Genomic DNA, 18,235 nt, shown 5'->3' with positions numbered 1-18,235 from the left:
GTTATGTATCCACTGAAGCTCAAAAAAAAAAAAAAGTATCAAGCTATCTGCAAGTGACCCTCCTAGTTCATCCCATTTCTGCAAGTTTCCTAGTATCCCCATCAACAACTCCTCCTCTCCAAGCACACACATGCTACCTGAAATCAGTTCTAACTCATTCCAAGTCCAATTCAAAGCCATCACTCTATGGAAATATTCTAATCCTTGGAGAGGGTAAACACAAATTCTGAGAATCAACATCTCCAGTTCCTATCTTTGAGTTCCACATAGATTTGTATTTCTAACAACCTAGTAGACACTTGCAACATAATTTCCTACAGGTAGTTCAAACTCAATACGACCCAAACTTATTATTTTCCCTAGAGCTTTGCCTTCCTTCTTTTGCCTTCCATATCTGATCTCTACAACACAAACAAAAACACCCTTTGGTGATTGTCATTCCAAAAGTAATAGATAGTAATTGTAAAAAATGTGGAAAACTCTGAGTAAGAAGAAATGCAAACCAACTTTGAGACAACCATCCAAAGATAAACCACTTTACATTTCATACCTTGATTAATGCCATCACCATTCACCTAGTCACCTAAGCTAGAAATCTGACTCCTGTTTTTCCTTCACAAATCACATTTGACAAGTTTCTAAATCATATCAATGCTACTTTAAAATCTCTGCTGAAGCCATTCTTTTCTATCTCCCTTGCCATAATCTTAGTTCTTTTACTTCTCCCACCTGAACTAGTGCAATAGTCTGTCATCTGATTTTTCTATCAGTCTTCAAAACTCACACTTATCTCTTAGCATAATCTCCACTGAATTCTTCACCATAATCTGCCAGTAGAGTTGTTCTGAAATGTGCAACTAATTATTTAACTCACTTGCTTTAAAACATTTAATAACTCTAATGCCCACAAGATAAAGTCCAAATTTCATGGTGTGTTAGTCACTCAGGCTGCCATAACAAAATACTATAGATGGGAATTCTGAGCATGCCAGACATGCCAGCATGGTTGGTTTCTAGTGAGAGCTTGTGGATGGCCACCTTCTCACTGTATGCTCATGAGGCAGGATGAGATAGCAAGTAGAGCAAGCTCTCTTGTGTATTTTCATATGAAGACACTGATATCATCCTGAGAGCCCCACCCTCATAACCTCTCCTAAACATAATTACTTACCAAAGGCTCTATCTCTGAATACCATTACACTAGGGGATACTGAATTGGGGTGGGCACGATTCAGTCCATAGCACATGATATGATATTCAAGGGCTTTTATAACTAGCTATAAGCTGCCTATTCTGTTTTATATTTTATTACTGCATACATTCTGAGGCTCAAAAAAATGCCAAATAGTGGTCGAATATGTCATTTACTTCCAAAGAACTATACATTTGATCATGCTGTTCACTCTGCTTAGACCAGTTTTCCACCCTGACAAACTGTTATGTCCTTCAAATGTGCAAGTCAAAGAGATGAAGATGGCAGTGATATGGGTGAGAGCTGAGCCCACTTGCTCCTGCACCCAACTGGGACACCTAGCTGATCTTCCGAAGAAAAGAGTGAACAGCCAACAGAATTCCAGCTGATATGATGTTTGGAAGCCAAAACGGGCAGAGGACACATAAAAATGGGTGGTAAGGAGATTTTGTAAGTCCCTGGGCCATGTGCTGGAGAGGCGGCCAAAGGAGCATTGGAGGAGGGCTAGGTCAGTGATAGCCACCAAGAGGCTCCCTCCTCTCCCAGAGAAAGGGAGTCCCAAACCCACACCAGCAGAGAGACCTGGACAGGTAAAGTCACTGGGGGTTAAAAAGGCAGTAAATGACACATTGCCAGTGGCATACCCAGCTGGGGTGGCGATCGCAGGCTGGGACAGTACCAGAGAAATTGAGGAGCCTGGAGAAAAGATGGACCAAGACTGGTAGTGACTCAGATAAACTCCGGACTGGTCAGAGAGTTGGACTGTGTGGAAAGCCAAGCACTTGTTAGGAACGTCACGCTACACCCAAGGGGACTTCTCAAAAAAAAAGAACTGAGCAGCCATGTGGGGACCTCACTCAGGCAGGAACTGCGTGTGAGCAGTGACCCAGCCTGCAAGAGGGAGAAGTGGGGGCCCGATTTGCTCCAACTCAGGGCACCTCACAGATTGATCAAACAGGGGCAGCAGGAGCTTGGAGAGGCAGCAGCTCCTAGAGAGACTTCTTCAATAGCGGAACTGAGCCATCTTGCAGGGACTTCATGCAGCCAGGCCAAAAAAGAGGGAGGAAGGGGGCACAATTTGCTCCCACTCAGTGGTGCACCTGACAGATTGATTAAAGGGTCACAAAATAAAGTGGACTATTGGCGCTGGCCTGGCGAATATGCACAGAGTGGACAGTGCAGGCTGCACAGCGCTCTGAGGGTGAGGGCTGGAAACTGGGCACCTCCAATTATATTGTAGCTTAGACTGAGTCCCCATCCTTGGGAAACCACAAGAAAGGGGGAAAAAAACCCATAGCTCAGCACCCCTTTGCCTGCAGGATCCTGAAAAACCTGCAAAACTGGTTTGGTGGGTATAAAATCAGCAGGAGGCTTTTGTTTTTTGGTTTTTTTCCAAGCGTAAGACAGTAAGACCTGGAGCTGCAAGAAAACCAGAGAGGGATCCAGAAAGAAGTCAGAAGGTGAACACCAACAACTGAGGCAAATTTCACTTTGCTATCTTTCAGAACTTGCATATTTTAAATTTCTCTTCTCTCTGTTTACTTAGATTTGTTGTTTTGTTAGTTTTTATTGTTTGATTTTTTATTCTCTCTTTCATATTGCATTTTAATTTTTCTTCTTTAACTTCACTCATATTCCAAACAACGCAGTACTCTTAGTCTTTTACATTTTATTCTTTTTATTCAGATTATATATTTGTGTTTTTTTAAAGATTTTATTTAATTTTAGAGAGAGGGGAAGGAAGGGAGAAAGAGGGAGAGAAACATCAATGTGTGGTTGCCTCTCATGTGCCCCCCACTGGGGACCTGGCCCACAACTCAGGGATGTACCCTGACTGGGATTAGGACCAGTGACTCCTTGGTTTATAGACCAGCACTCAATCCACTGAACCATACCATCCAGGGCCAGATTATATATTTCTTATCATTCTATTGTTATTCCAAATCCCACACAGCACCTTTCCTGGTCTTAATCCATTTTGTCATCTTCCTGAGCTTTATTACTGTCATGGTTAACTTTATTTTCTCATACTACATCAAGTTTCTATCTCTTACTCTCACTATTTCTCCATCTAACCTCACATAAGCACTCTTATTTCTTAAGTCAGCTCACTTTCTTTTTCCCTTCTAATAACAGTCTTTCTTTTTCAATGTTTTTAAACAGTGGCTAGTTGGGGGTGAAATACATGGGCATTGCTGTAGTTCTCCGAAGGAACTCCTATTTGTTAACTACTTGTTTGTACTTTAAATGCCACAGAGTACTCTCCTGCTGTCTTACTCTATTTTGCCTTCACCCTGCCCACAATCAGTTGACTAAGGATTTTATTTCATTCTTTTCTGTCTCCCTCTTTTTTCTTTTTTTTCTTTATTTCTACTCTCTCAACCTGGGTTTTACTCCTTATTCTTATTAATTTGTTCCGCCCATTCTCTCATAATTATTTTTCTTTCCTGTAGATATCTCATATTCACTTTTTGCTTCTCTACAACATTCTCATTCCCATTCCACCTTTATTAAACTTCATTCAACCATCAATGCTATTGACTTTGCTCTGGTTTTTGGAAATTTTGCTCCCTTTGGTCCAGTACCTTTTCAAATTTACTTCAAACTTCATAGTACAGGGGTGTCAAACTCATTTTCACCAGGGACCACATCAGCCTCCTGGTTGCCTTAAAAGGGCCAAATGTAATTTTAGGACTGTATAAATGTAACTACTCCTTAACAGTTAAGCGAGAGCATGGTGCTGCTTCTGGGTAGGAACAAGGTGCCAGGCTGGATAAAACAAGGTGGAGGGCCAAATTCGGCCCATGAGCCTTGTGTTTGCCACCTGTGGCATGGTATATTCTTTCCTCCTTTTACCACATTGCTCCCATTGCCCTTTCGTGTTTTACTTACATTGTAAATTTTGCTGTCTCCCTTTCTTCACCACAGTTCTGTTCTATCTCAACTCTTATCAATTCTCCTCCCTCTTACCACACAATAACATTTTCTCCCTTTTTAGTCATATCCTACTCCCTTTGTCATATCTTATAATATCCACAATCTATCTTCACCTTTACTAATCTTAGTTCAAATGCAGTGGAGATGGCTGTTGTAGTAAGGGGATGTAGTAACTTTTTGCTAGTGTCAGTTTGGTTGTCTGGTAATACCTCTTTGTTAACCAACAATGGGACAACAGCCTACAAGACAAGGTGGGAGTTGAAAATAGCAGTAAACTCACTGGAAGGAAGAACCCATCAAAAAAGAACCCACCAACAGGTAAAGCCCCAGTACAACAAGAGAACCCACACAAACATAAAAAGGGCAACCCTAGAGCAACCAAACAAGGAGATTAAAGAGTACATATCACTGAATCCCACAGAACCTCTACCACAGAAGTTCACCCTATGAAGACAGCTGGCAAAGCAGAGCATCTGGAATCACAGAAACAAACAAAAACAGGCACCTAAAATGGGGAGACAAAGAAAGAACCCACAATCAAAAGGAATGGAAGATTCCCCAGTAAAAGAGCTAAATGAAATGAAACCAAGAAAACCATCTGATATAGAATTCAAATGAATGGTTATAAGGATGATCGAGGACTGACTGGCAACTACAGGGAACTGAGTGGGAACTACAACAGTATGAAAAAGAAAATAGAAACTATAAACAAGAGCCAGGAAGAAATGAAGAACACAATATCTGAAATAAAAATACTCTAGAGGGAATTACAAGCAGACTGGATGAAGGAGAGAACCGAATTAGTGAGCTGGAAGACAAGGTACAAACAAATACCCAGGCATAGCAGGAAAAAATACTAAAAAAAATATGAAGATAGCTTAAGGGAACTGCAGGACATGAAACACAACAACATTTGAATCATAGGAATACCAGAAAGAGAAGAAAAGGAGGAAGGGATAGAACATTTGTTTAAAAAAGCAATGACAGATAACTTCCCTAACCTAGAGAGGGGAAAAGCCATGCAAGTTCAGGAAGCACAGATGATTCCAATCAAGATGAATCCAAAGAGGCCTACTCTAAGACACATTGTAATTAAAATGCAAAATTTGAAAGACAAAGAGAGAAAGTTAAAGGCAGCAAGGGAGACACAGGAAGTAACATACAAGGGAGCTCCAAAAAGGCTAGAAGCTGACCTCTCAACAGAAACACTACAAGCCAGAAGGTAATGTCAAGAAATATTCCAAGTTATGAAAAGCAAAGGCCGGTAGCCAAGACTAGTCTACCCAGCAAGGCTCTCAAATAAAATGGAAGGCAAAATATGAGTTTCCCAGATAAAAGAAGGTTAAAAGAATATACCTCCACCAAATCAAGACAGCAAGATATGCTAAAGGGACTTTAAGAAGAGGATGAAAAATAGTGAGAGAGAGAGGAACACAGGTACAAAGGGGGGGAAATGAATAAGTACCTATCAATAATAACATTAAATGTAAATGGATTAATTGCTCCAATATCAAGACACAGGGTACCTGAATGGATGAGAAAACATGACTTGCAAATATGGTGCCTAAAACGGACCCACCTCAGAACAAAAGACCTACACAGACTGAAAGTGAAAGGTTTGAAAAAAATATTCCAAGCAAATGTAAAGGAAAAAAAAAAGCCAGGGTAGCAATACTTATATCACACAAAATAGACTTCAAACCAAAGGCCATAAAAAGAGACCCAGAAGGATACTTCATAATACTGAATGGAAGAATCCATCAAGAAGACATAAGCATTTAAATATATATGCACCCAACATAGGAGCACCCAAATATATAAGGAAAATCTTGGAGGACTTCAAGAAAAAGATAGACAGCAACACCCTTATAGTAGGGAATATTATCACCCTACTGTCAACAATGGATAAATCTTCCAAACAAAATATCAACAAGAACATTGTGGCATTGAACAATGCCCTAGATCAAATGTACTAAACTGATATATACAGAACCATTTGCCCCAAAGAAGCAAAATACACATTCTTTTCAAATGCACATGGAATATTTTCAAAGACAGACCACATGGTGGGACATAAAACAAGCCTCAAAAAATTCAAGAAAATTGAAATCATATCAAGCATGTTCTCAGACCACTAGGGCTTAAAACTAGAAACCAACCTCAAGGAAAAAACTCACTCATTCAAATACATGGAGATTTATAATAGCACCATATTAAATCATGAATGGGTTAACAATGAGATGAAGAAAGAAATAAAAAAAACTTCTAGAAACAAATGAAAATGAATACACAACAGTCCAAAACCTATGGGACACAGTGATGGCAGTCCTGACATTGAAGTTTATTGCTATACAGGCCTACCTAAAAAAGATAGAAACATTTCAAATAAACAACTTAACCCTACATCTACAGGAACAGTAGGAACAACAACAAAGCCCAGAGCAAGTAGAAGGAAGGAAATAACCAAGGTCAGGGCAGAATTAAATGACATAGAGAGTAAAAGAATAATTCAAAAGATCAAAAAATCAAGGAGCTGGTTCTTTGAAAAGATAAACAAAACTGACAAGCTTTCAAGCCGACTCATCAAGAAAAAAACAGAGAGGGCCAAAATAAACAAAATCAAAAATGAAAGAAGAGAGATTACAATTGATACCACAGAAATGCGAAGGCTTGTAAGAAATTACTATGAACATCTATATGCCAATTAATTTGAATACCTAGGGGAAATAGACAAATTTCTAGAAAAGTATAATCTTCCAAAACTGAATGAAGAAGAAGCAGAAAGCCTGGACAGACCAATAAGAACTGGTGTAATTGAAGCAATAATAAAAAAACTCATGAAACAATAACCATCCTGGACCAGACAGTTTCACAGGAGAATTTTACAAAACATTTAAGGAAGAGATAACCCGTATCCTTCACAGATTAGTCCAAAAAATTCAAGAAGGGGGATGACTCCCAAACTCTTTCTGTGGGGCCAGCATCATTCTAATCCCAAAGCCAGGTAAAGACATAACAAAGAAAGAAAATGTCAGGCCTGTATCACTGATGAACAAGGACACTGAAACCCTTAACAAAATCTTGGCAAACCACAACCAGCAATACATTAAAAAGATCATGCATCATGATCAAGTAATATTCATCCCAGGGATACAAGTTGGTATGATATTTGCAACTCAATAAATGTATCATCATATAAACATTGTAAAAGACAAAAACCACATGATCATATCAATAGATGCTGAAAAAGCATTTGATAAGGTACAGCACCCATTTATGATAAAAACACTGAACAAAGTAGAAGTAGAGGGTGTGCACCTCAACAAAATAAAGACCATATACAAGAAACCTACAGCCAACATCATACTCAATGGGAAAAAACTAAAATCTTTCCCAAAGATCAGGCACAAGACAAGGATGTCCACTTTCACTTGTATTTCAACATAGTATTTCAAGCCCTAGCCATAGAAATCAGACAAGATAAACAAATAAAAGGCATTCAAAATGGAAAGGAGGAAGTAAAACTATCATTGTTTGTAGAGGACATGATAGTGTATGTAGAAAACCCTATAGACTCCACACACACACACACACACACACACACACACAAACCCTACTGGGCCTAATAAGTGAATTTGGCAAAACAGTGGGATATGAAGTCAATATTCAGAAATCAAAGGCATTTTTGTATACCAACAATGAAACACAAGAAACAGAAATGAGGGGAAAAAGTCCAATTTGCTATAGAAACTATAAAAATAATGTACCAAAGAATAAACCTAACCAAGGTGGTAAAAGACTTGTACTCAGAAAACTACAGGACACTGAAGAAAGAAAATAAGGAAGACACAATTAAATGGCAGCATATACTACATTCATGGCTTGGAAGAATAAACATCATCAAAATGTCCAAGTTAAGAAGGATCACAATACTTGATATCAAACTATATTACAAGGCCACTATAATCAAAACAGCGTGGTACTGGTATAAGAACAGACTCATAGATCAATGGAACAGAACAGAGAATCCAGAAAGAAATCCATGTCTCTATGGTCATTAATATTGGACAAAGGGACAGAAGCTTAAAATGGAGTAAAAATAGCCTCTTCAGCAAATGATATTGGGAGACCTGGACAGCTGCATGCAAAAAAATGAAACTCGACCAAGAACTTACACCATACACAAAAATAAACTCAAAGTGGATAAAATATAATAGAAACTTAAATATAAGTTACAACATTATAAACATCCTAGAGGAGAACATAGGCAGGAAAATCTCAGATATTCCATGCAGCAATATTTTCACTGGTATGTCCTCTGGAGCAAGGGATATAAAGGAAAGAATAAACAAATGGGACTTCATCAAAATAAAAAGGCTTCTGTATGGCTAAGGAAAATATCAGCAAATTTTAAAGGGATCCAACTGTATGGGAAATATATATTTGCTAATGATACTTCAGAGAATGGTCTTATCTCCAAAATATTAAAAAACTCAGTAGGTACAAAATAGACAGCAGGAGGTTAATAATAGTATTGGAAATGGAGAAGCCAAAGAACTTATATCTACAGCACATGGACATGAACTAAGGGGTGAGGGAAATGTGGGTGGTAGGTGTGGTGCAGGGTGGAGGGGAATAAACAGGAGGAAAATGGGACTACTGTAATAGTATAATCAATAACATATAATTTTTAAAAAGCTAAAAAATTTATATAAGATTTTTGAGGATAGAAAAAAAAAAGAACTTACATGATTCCACTCTAGGAAGACAAACATCCCAATTAAGCAAATGGGCAAAGGACCTGACCACTTCTCTATGGAGGACATACAGAGGGCCCAGAGACATATGAAAGGATGCTCAGTTGCTCGAGCCATCAGAGAGATGCAAATGAAAACCACAATGAGATAGCACTTCATACCAGTGAGAATGACCATCATAAACAAATCAACAAACAACAAGTGTTGGAGAGGATGTATTGAAAAGGGAACCCTAGTGCACTGTTGGTGGGAATGCAGACTGGTGCAGCCACTGTGGAAAACAGTATGGAATTTCCTCAGAAAACTAAAAATGGAACTGCCTTTTGACCTGGCAATTCCACTGCTTGGATTATACCCTAAGAACCCTGAAATACCAATTCAAAAGAACCTAAGCACCCCAATGTTCATAGCAGCATAACTTATAATAGCCAGGTGCTGAAAGCAACCTAGTGCCCACGAATAACTGAGTGGTTCAAAAAACTATGGTACATTTATTTACACAATAGAATACTATGTAGCAGAAAGAAAGAAGGAGCCCCTACGCTTCAGGATAGCGTACATGGAACTGGCGACATTTATGCTAAGTGAAGTAAGCCAGGAGGCAATAGACAATTACCATATTATGTCACCTATTAATGGAACCTAATCAACAAAACAAACAAGCAAGCAAAATATAATCAGAGACATGGAAGTAAAGAACAAGCTGACAGTGACCAGTGGGGAGTGGGGACGGGGACAATGGGGGGGAAAAGGGGAAGGGTCATCAAGGAACATGTTTAAAGGACCCATGGACAAACCAAAGGGGGCTAGGATTAAGGGTGGGCAGTGGGGGTTGGTGGGGCAGGGGAGAGATGTGGGGTGAAAATGGAGACAACTGTACTTGAACAACAATGCAAAAAATAGGATTTATAATAAAAAATGTGCAAGTAAGATGCCACTTGTATTATGAAGTGATCTTGGTCTTCCTCATCTATCAAATTCAAATTGCCTGAGTGAAAATTGTAGTTCTTCCAGATTCTAAATGTTTGACCTTATGCAAGTTTCTTCTTTGTGCTTCAGTAACCTCATCAGTAAAATGGGGATAATAGCACTGATTTCATAGAGTTTTGGTGTGGGGATTGAAGAGTTACTATGCACAAAGTTCTTAGAGAAATTCCTGGCTTCTAGTAAGCATTATATAAATTATTTGTTATTCTTATTGTATTAAGTGAAAATAACCAGAAAAAAAAACCCCACTTTTACTCATAGACTATAAATGTATTAAAATGGCTTTACTCTGATATTTTGGTGACCTTGCACTATTTACATAGGCTATGTAGGCAAGGCTAAATTGTGGTCCACCCCAGGTCTTAGCAGAACATACAGTGATTCTCTTCCAAGTGGAAAGATAGGCAGTCTTGTGAGGAGTTGCTTCAAGGCTCTTTTTTTATCTGTCTTCCTTCCTTGTGGGAGGCTCCCTATCTTGCAGAAGGCTACCACAAGGCAGATTTTCATCTTACTCCCTGGTTACAGTGAGGCATAGGACTTTCCTGCTCCCCACCCCAAACCTTGGGTATACATGCTGGCTATAAAATAGTTTAGTTGCAGTCTAGAGTGAACTCTTCAGCAGCAAAGTTCCACGTTGCTCATGTCATGTCATCTGGCCCTTTTAGTTTGATGTTACCCTATGGGGCAAAGGAATATTAAGAGCTGACACTGTGCTGATCTTATTTATGCTGTCTGTGTAAGTAATAATCTATACCCATTTGATTGTATTGTTTCCTTATTGCATGGATCAATGAAGGACTGTGCTGTTGCTCATGGCCTGCTGGATCTCCTGATAGTAAGCTCCTTGGGAGAAGGAGAAACATCAATTTTTTTCAACTCTATATATATTGAGTGTCTGGTCTATAGTAAGTGAATTTTCAAAAGATATAGCAAACAATGATAAATATTATTCAATCATGTATAGTCAAGGATAAATATCAAACCCATTATAACCAAAGCAAAAATAAAACAAAACAAAACAAGATAGGGGTATTCTACTTATGAGCTTTAAAGAAAAACATAGACATGTCATGTAGGAGAAAAACGCCGTCTATTTCCTTTATTGTTTTTCCATTAATTTATATGAGTATTTTATACCTTGTAAGCTTGACCTTATTTTCTGAAGTGAACTGTAATATAAGGAAGAAAGGCTAGATTATCATCTTTTATGTTCCAAGGAACCCCAGTTTTTTCTCCTAGGAGCTGCCTCATGGGTGATAGTAACCTTTTAACAAAGATGATGGTACTTTTATGTATTTTATGTTGGGCTTTCTTAGAGAATTTTACTTGAAGAAAATGGCAGCTAAAAACAAGGCAAAACAAAACAAACCTGCAAACCACTGGCCTAACTCTAGCTCTAAAATTAACGTACAGCATAATGACTGTAGTTAGTAATACTGTATTGAATACTGAGAATTTGCTAAGAAAGTAGATTTCAGGCACTCTCACCACACACACACATGAATGGTACCTATGTTAGATGATGTGTTAATGGCTTGACTGTAGTAATCATTTCTCTATGTATATCAAATAATTATATTGTACATTTCAAATATGCACAATTTTTATTTGAAACGAAAATGCCTATGTATATATTAAGGCAAGGGAAGTTTGTTAGCTACAAATTCGGGAGTAGAGCAGCAGGCAGAACTTGGATAATGGAGCTCTTTGGATTGGGGTTTGATGGAAAGAATGGAAGGCTTGCTGAAGATATACATATTACTAATGCAGAATTTTGTTTAGTGTAATTGCTTTATTTAGGACTCATATCTTGCTTTCTTATTTGGAGTTTGGGAAGGGTAAAAGACAGGGTGATCCTCATAAATTTTTAAACTGCAAATCACTCATTGTACATAAACAGATTGTACTACTATTAAAGCTTCCTCAGCTTGAAAGATGTCCTTTTCTTAGTCTCTGGGTTGAACTGTTACATGTACACCAGGTCCAGGACCCAAATAACATATTTAGTCAATTATAAGGTGCAATTTCCCCTGAATTTTAATATTTCTGATATGGAGATGTATCACACAATCAATGTGTACATTTAATGTGGTAGCATACCTATTTTCCTTTATTATTAAATAAATGCCACATTTGCAATTTGATGAAGTCTTAGATTTAAGGAAATGACATATGATCAACAGGAATAATAAGCTTGTAAATTTGAGCAAGAAATACTTGAGGTAGTGTCAACTACCTTTTTAGTCTGTGTCTTACCTGTGGGGTTAAGCAATGACAGTGGCTGTCATCATTAATATGTCTAAGGAATAAAAAAAATTCAAGCTACAAATGAGGGATTTTTTTCTTTTTTGAGAGTCAGCTTATCAATACACCACTATCCACAATTATTCTTTTATTCTTGTTATAGTCACTTCTTACTCAAATAGGCCATGCTATTTCATGCCTGGTTACCATTCCACGTACCTCTACTTAGAATGTCTTTCTTTAAATGTTGTCCACTGTAGAAATCCTACCCACCCAAATAGAGTTGATCCCTTTCTGCTTTATGTCACTGTGTACCTGACATATCCCTCTAAACGTATACTGACCATATTGAACTGCAGTGATTTGTTAGGTGTCTATCTCCTTTACAGGAAGTTCCTTGGGTGTAATTGACTGTTTCTTATTTATCTCTGTATCCCTAGTACTTAGGACAGTGCCTGGTACATAGTAGTATTCACTATTTCAAAAGATTGAATATATAAAAAGGAAGAAGGAAAAAAGAACAATATAATGAATGTGGTAAAGTGCCATAACACCAACAAATGCTTCATTTGCTGCGGCCATCCAGTGGTGTTCATTCCTTATACAAACCCTCTGAAGTGCTGGTAGACATACAATTGTCAACACTGAGTTTAATTGTTAATAATAAAACAAGACATTTATGTCTCCTGGGTTAATTATAAGTTCATTGGAGGGAGGTATCAAGTCTACTTCTGTATACTTTTGAGTTTTAGATTGTATGTTCCCATTCTGAGGTGTGATTTAGTTTCCAAGATGCATCATTCAGTATACCTTTATCAATACTAGTGGCAATTTGCATAAGAGAAATGGAAAGGCCCACAACAGTTTTATTTATTTAGGGCCTAGAATTTCTCCAGTGTTTAAAGCAATCCTTAATATTAGACATCAAAAACATAATTTTACAGTAATTTAAAAGAGAGGAATTTGAATATTACTGCTAAAACCCTGGGAGCTAATTATTTCAAGATCACTTGAAACCTTAACTCATTGGAGTTTGAAAAATCTCTTGAGGTACTTAAAGTCACTATTCCCATTATTTCACTTGATTCAATTGAATGTGTTAGATCTTGCTAATGACAGAAAAACTGAATTTCATGCCAAAGAGAGGTTCTATTCGTCATTTGCTTAAGGAAAAATATTAATCATCTCCTGTGGACACCTCAGTACTCTATACCATACTGTATTGTAAGAGAGGGAGGGGGAAAAATAGATGCACAGCCTCAGATCTCAAAAAATAAATTCTTAGCACCAGAATTGCTAGTGTATATTGTCAAAATGGGTTGTATTCTACACTTCTCATTAGACATAGACTTGCCAACAAAAATGATCACGAGGCTCAAATAAGCAAAAATAAGGTGTATTCTATTGATATTGTTGGTGCTGCATTGTAATTATACAGAAATGGTGGCTTGGCAAAGGATGCTATCCAATATGCTGTAGTGCCATTCAGATTAGGAAGCCAAGTGACACTTTAGATGTCTTTTTTTTAGATAATCTGTTTAGAGTTTTAAAATCAGAAGTTCCAAATATTAAGAAAAAAAATCCTTTTTAAATTTCCCAATGTAAACCAAGTCATCAAAAGAAATAGACATAAGAAAGAAAACAGATTTAGGGAAGGAAATATTTCATTCTCATTGCCTGTCAACTCATGACACATTACTAACCATTCAGATGGCATGCATGAAACAGAAGTAGAATGAAAGTAATTCAGTACAATCAGATTGGACTGTTTAATAGGACTAGAAATAGTATATTATATCATATGATTCTATTATATTTATTTATAAATCTTACCCACATATGTAAGGTTAGTTTACTTTGTGCATATTTACCAAATTTAAACTGTCCCATTATTCCCTTAGTACTTAAAACATATCAACCAATATTTTTAAAGAGTTTACAGACTTGCCTACAGTGTTACGTATACAACAGGCAGTCGATTTAGCTATAATGGTCATGAAATGGGGAAGGGAGAGAAGCTTACCACTAGATCCTCACAACATGCTGTTGAAGTGTCCTTTTTTGTCAATCCTAGGAATATATCCTCAGTTCCCACCTGCTGTTTGTATATAATATCATACCTGAAAAAGTCATTGATATAGAAACTCAAATGAAAGAGAAATTTCCTGTCATAGAGTAGAAAACTAGAAACTTATGAGAACATGACATTACAATAAAAATAAAATGACTAAGTAAATAAAATTCTTACGGTTTTTTCAGGCATATAGTGGAACATAAAGAAATAGAAATCTAGAAATTCAGTCAAAAATGCCTAACTCTGTAAAGCAGGATTTGTATCATATATACTTCTTTTCTAAAATTAAGCTTAACTGTTTTAGAGCTATAAAATGTATTGAGAAAACTTCTAATAAGAGTCTCATAAGATTCAATGTAGAAGAAAAAATGAAGGTCCTTTCCAGGAAAACAATGGCTCAGAAAAATAGTGGGCCCATAACACAGGGTTTGATGGACAGATAGAAACTTGCCACTGACAAATTTAAACGACAATGTAGAGTTCGAAAGTCCAGGTTTGGTACCATTTCTGTCATTAACCATGTGACTTTGGTCAAGTCACAAACTCATGGAGTCTCAGCTTCTACATTTGTACAATTTATGGAAGAGGGTGGGTTTGAATTAAATGATCTCTATTTTTTCCATCTCTAAAATTCTATAATAGAAACACTGGTAATGTAGTCAACGCAGCTACACTATAATGTTTAGAATCTAGTCCTATAGGATTCTTAGTTCAGTGAAAGGTTTTCCTCACACATGACAATTCACAAATCTTTCCTTGGCGCCAAATTTGGGCCCTTAGAGATAGGATGGCTTATGGAAGCATCCAGACATAGTGTACTCTATCATGTTGCATGGAATGAAGTAAGCAAACACTTACAAATGATCTTTTCTATTTAATTTACCCTAATGAAGAGTGGAAAATCACTGGACAGGAAGACTAAAGGACTACATTGAATTCTGACCACTAGCAAATAGGAATGACCAAGAATGAAAAGAGGGTTTCTCTGAGTTTATACAAGAACAATAGGTAGCTATTTGATGTGGGGCATTTTTTTTCTCCATAGACTACAACTTCTACCAGGTATTTACAAAGACAAAATCAGGTTAAAACAAAATAGAAAGGTATTGATCCATATGCCAGTGGCTCCCAAATAGATTTGTTTTAGCTGCTGCTGCTCTTCTCATCTCCAGAAGAAATTTTCCTATTGCCTACTATATGCATTTACCTGGATCCAAAGGCACCTCACCATCCACACACCCAAAACCAAACTCATCACTTCCCCTCCATCTACATTCCCGGTTAAAATTAATCACCCCGCTATTCACCCTGTCACCCAAGCATCATTTTTGACACTTTCCTCTCATTCATTAAATCTAATCAAATATCAAATCTGACTTTAAAACTGTAAAATAAATACCCTAATGCTTATTTCTGGGCCAGGGACTTATATTGGGTCCTTATTATTTTTTTATTTGGCCACTAATCATTCTTCTTTTGTGAACTCCCTGTCCACATCATTTAACAATTTTTTCCCTCTTTACCCACTGGGATATTAGAAGTACAATTGCATAAGAAAGAAAATAAAGATTTTAAAAAATCTTCAAAAGACATTTTCTTCATATCCTGACTGAATTACTTATTCCTGTAAAGCTTTCATGGATGTTCTTTCCACAGAACATCAAACAAGAAAGGTGTTATTATACTAAGTGAAATAAGCCAGTCAGAGAAAGACAAGTACCATATGATTTCACTCATATGTGGAATCTAATGAATAAATGAACTAACAAGCAAAATAGAGACAGACTCATAGAGAGCAGGCTGTCAGGGGGAATTACGGGGTTGGTGGGGTGGTGGAGGACTGAACAAAAAATTAAAAAAGAGAAAACACTCATGGGCACAGACAACAGTGTGGTCATTGCTGGGGGGAGCGTGTGGGAGGAGGTGGAGAAGGGTATAGCGGGGATAAATGCAGATGGAAGGAGACCTGACTTGGGGGGCAGTGAACACACAATACAGTGTACAGCTCATGTTTTGTGGAATTGTGCACCTGAAACCTGCATAATTTTGTTAACCAGTATCACCAAGGTACATTCAATAAAAAGGAAAAAACAGAAAAATTGAAAATTTACTCAAATTTCAGGCTTGCCACATATGGATGTTTGACATTTATTAGACAATATGAAAAATGAGTGACTTTTTTAAAAATATATTTTATTGATTATGCTATTACAGTTGTCCCATTTTGCCCCCTTTATTCCCCTCTGCCCTGCACAACCCTTCCCACATGCATCACCCCCCCCCCCCCCGCAGCACTTCATGTCTATGGTTAAATATATAAGTTCTTTGGCATCTACATTTCCTACACTATTCTTACCCTCCCCCTGTCTATTTTCTACCTACCATTTATGCTACTTGTTCCCTGTACCTTTTCCCTCATTCTCCCTGCTTTCTCTCCCCACTGATAACAATCCATATGATCTCCATTTCTGTCATTCTGTTTCTGTTCTAGTTGTTGGTTTTGTTTTTTTTAGGTTCAGTTGTTGATAGTTGTGTTTGTTGTTATTTTAGTCTTCATAATTTTGATCTTCTTTTTCTTAGATAAGTCCCTTTAACATTTCATATAATAAGGGCTTGGTAATGATGTACTCCTTTAACTTGACCTTATCTGGGAAGCACTTTATCTGCCCTTCCATTCTAAATGATAGCTTTGCTGGATAGAGTAATCTTGGATGTAGGTCCTTGCCTTTCATGACTGTGAATACTTCTTTCCAGCCTCCTCTTGCCTGGAAGTTTTCTTTGCAGAAATCAGCCGAGAGTCTTATGGGAACTCCTTTGTAGGTAGCTGTCTCCTTTTCTCTTGCTGCTTTTAAGATTCTCTCCTTATCTTTAATCTTGTGTAATGTAATTATTATGTGCCTTGGTGTGTGCTTCCTTGGGTCCAACTTCTTTGGGACTCTCTGAGCTTCCTGGACTTCCTGGAAGTCTATTTCCTTCACCAGATTGGTGAAGTTCTCCTTCATTATGTTTTCAAATCAGTTTTCAATTTCTTGGTCTTCCTCTTCCTCTTCTCCTTCTGGCACCCGTAAGATTCAAATGTTGGAATGTTTAAAGTTGCTCCAGAGGTTCCTAAGCTTCTCCTCATTTTTTAAAATTCTTGTTTCTTCATTCTGTTGTTGTTGAGTGCTTATTTCTTCTTTAAATCGTTGATTTGAGTCTCGGAATCCTTCCCTTCATTGTTGGTACTCTTTATTTCACTTTGTATAGCCTTCACTTCTTCCTCTATTTTGTGACCACAGTCAACCAATTATGTGAGCATCCTGATTACCAGTGTTTTGAACTGTGCATCTGATAGGATGGCTATCTCTTTGTCACTTAGTTATATATATTTTTTCTGGAGCTTTGATGTGTTCTTTCATTTGGGCCATTTTTTTCTTGTCTCAGTGTGCCTGTTACATAGTACTGGGCAGAGTCTTAGGTATTCACCAGGGTTGGGCAACCCACACTGCTGTGCTGTGGTGCTGTAGGTGGGGGAGGAGCCCAAGAGATTACAATGAGGCCCACTCACCTCCCTGCCAGCTTCCAGTCCCCTCCTCTGCTACCCATAAGCAAATTGGGCTCTTCTGGTGCTGATTCCTGGGTGGTGGGCTTATATATGTTCTGGGACCCTGTGGGTCCCTCCAATGAACTCTCCTGTGAGGCTGGGAGTTTCTCCTGTGGCCTCAACCCCCACAGTTTTTTTTCAGTCAGAGGCTTTGAGGCTCTATTTTCCTTCACTGGAACCCCGGATTGTGTGGTCCATCTCGCTCCCCCATTGTTCCTCCCAGTCTGCCCGCATGCAAAAGTGAGACTGCTGTGTCCTCTAGCCGCTACCTTGCCGCAAGTCCTCTCTGACCAGCTGCCTGTCTCCGCCCCTCCTACCTGTCTGGATGAATGTTTCTTCTTCTTTAACTCCTTGGTTGTCAGACTTCCATACAATTCAATTTTCTGTCAGTTTTGGTTGTTTTTCTGTTTTTAAATTTGTTGTCCTTCTTTTGGTTGTGCGAAGAGGCACAGTGTATCTAC

The 18,235-nt window shown here is 37.9% G+C and overlaps 1 protein-coding gene across 1 annotated transcript in view; it reads right to left on the bottom strand.

Annotated features, from left to right (window-relative positions):
• Positions 1-18,235, bottom strand: part of DNAAF6 (dynein axonemal assembly factor 6) — a 74,348-nt gene that overhangs the window by 37,882 nt on the left and 18,231 nt on the right. The window contains exon 5 of the mRNA XM_024551574.3: positions 14,141-14,237. Coding sequence (XP_024407342.1) covers positions 14,141-14,237 — 97 coding nt within the window. The remainder of the gene's footprint in view (positions 1-14,140; positions 14,238-18,235) is intronic.

The sequence above is a fragment of the Desmodus rotundus genome, chromosome X (genome assembly GCF_022682495.2).
Source record: "Desmodus rotundus isolate HL8 chromosome X, HLdesRot8A.1, whole genome shotgun sequence".
NCBI lineage: Eukaryota > Metazoa > Chordata > Mammalia > Chiroptera > Phyllostomidae > Desmodus > Desmodus rotundus.
Note: the sequence above shows the minus strand (reverse complement) of the source record. Positions and strands in the feature narration are given on the sequence as shown.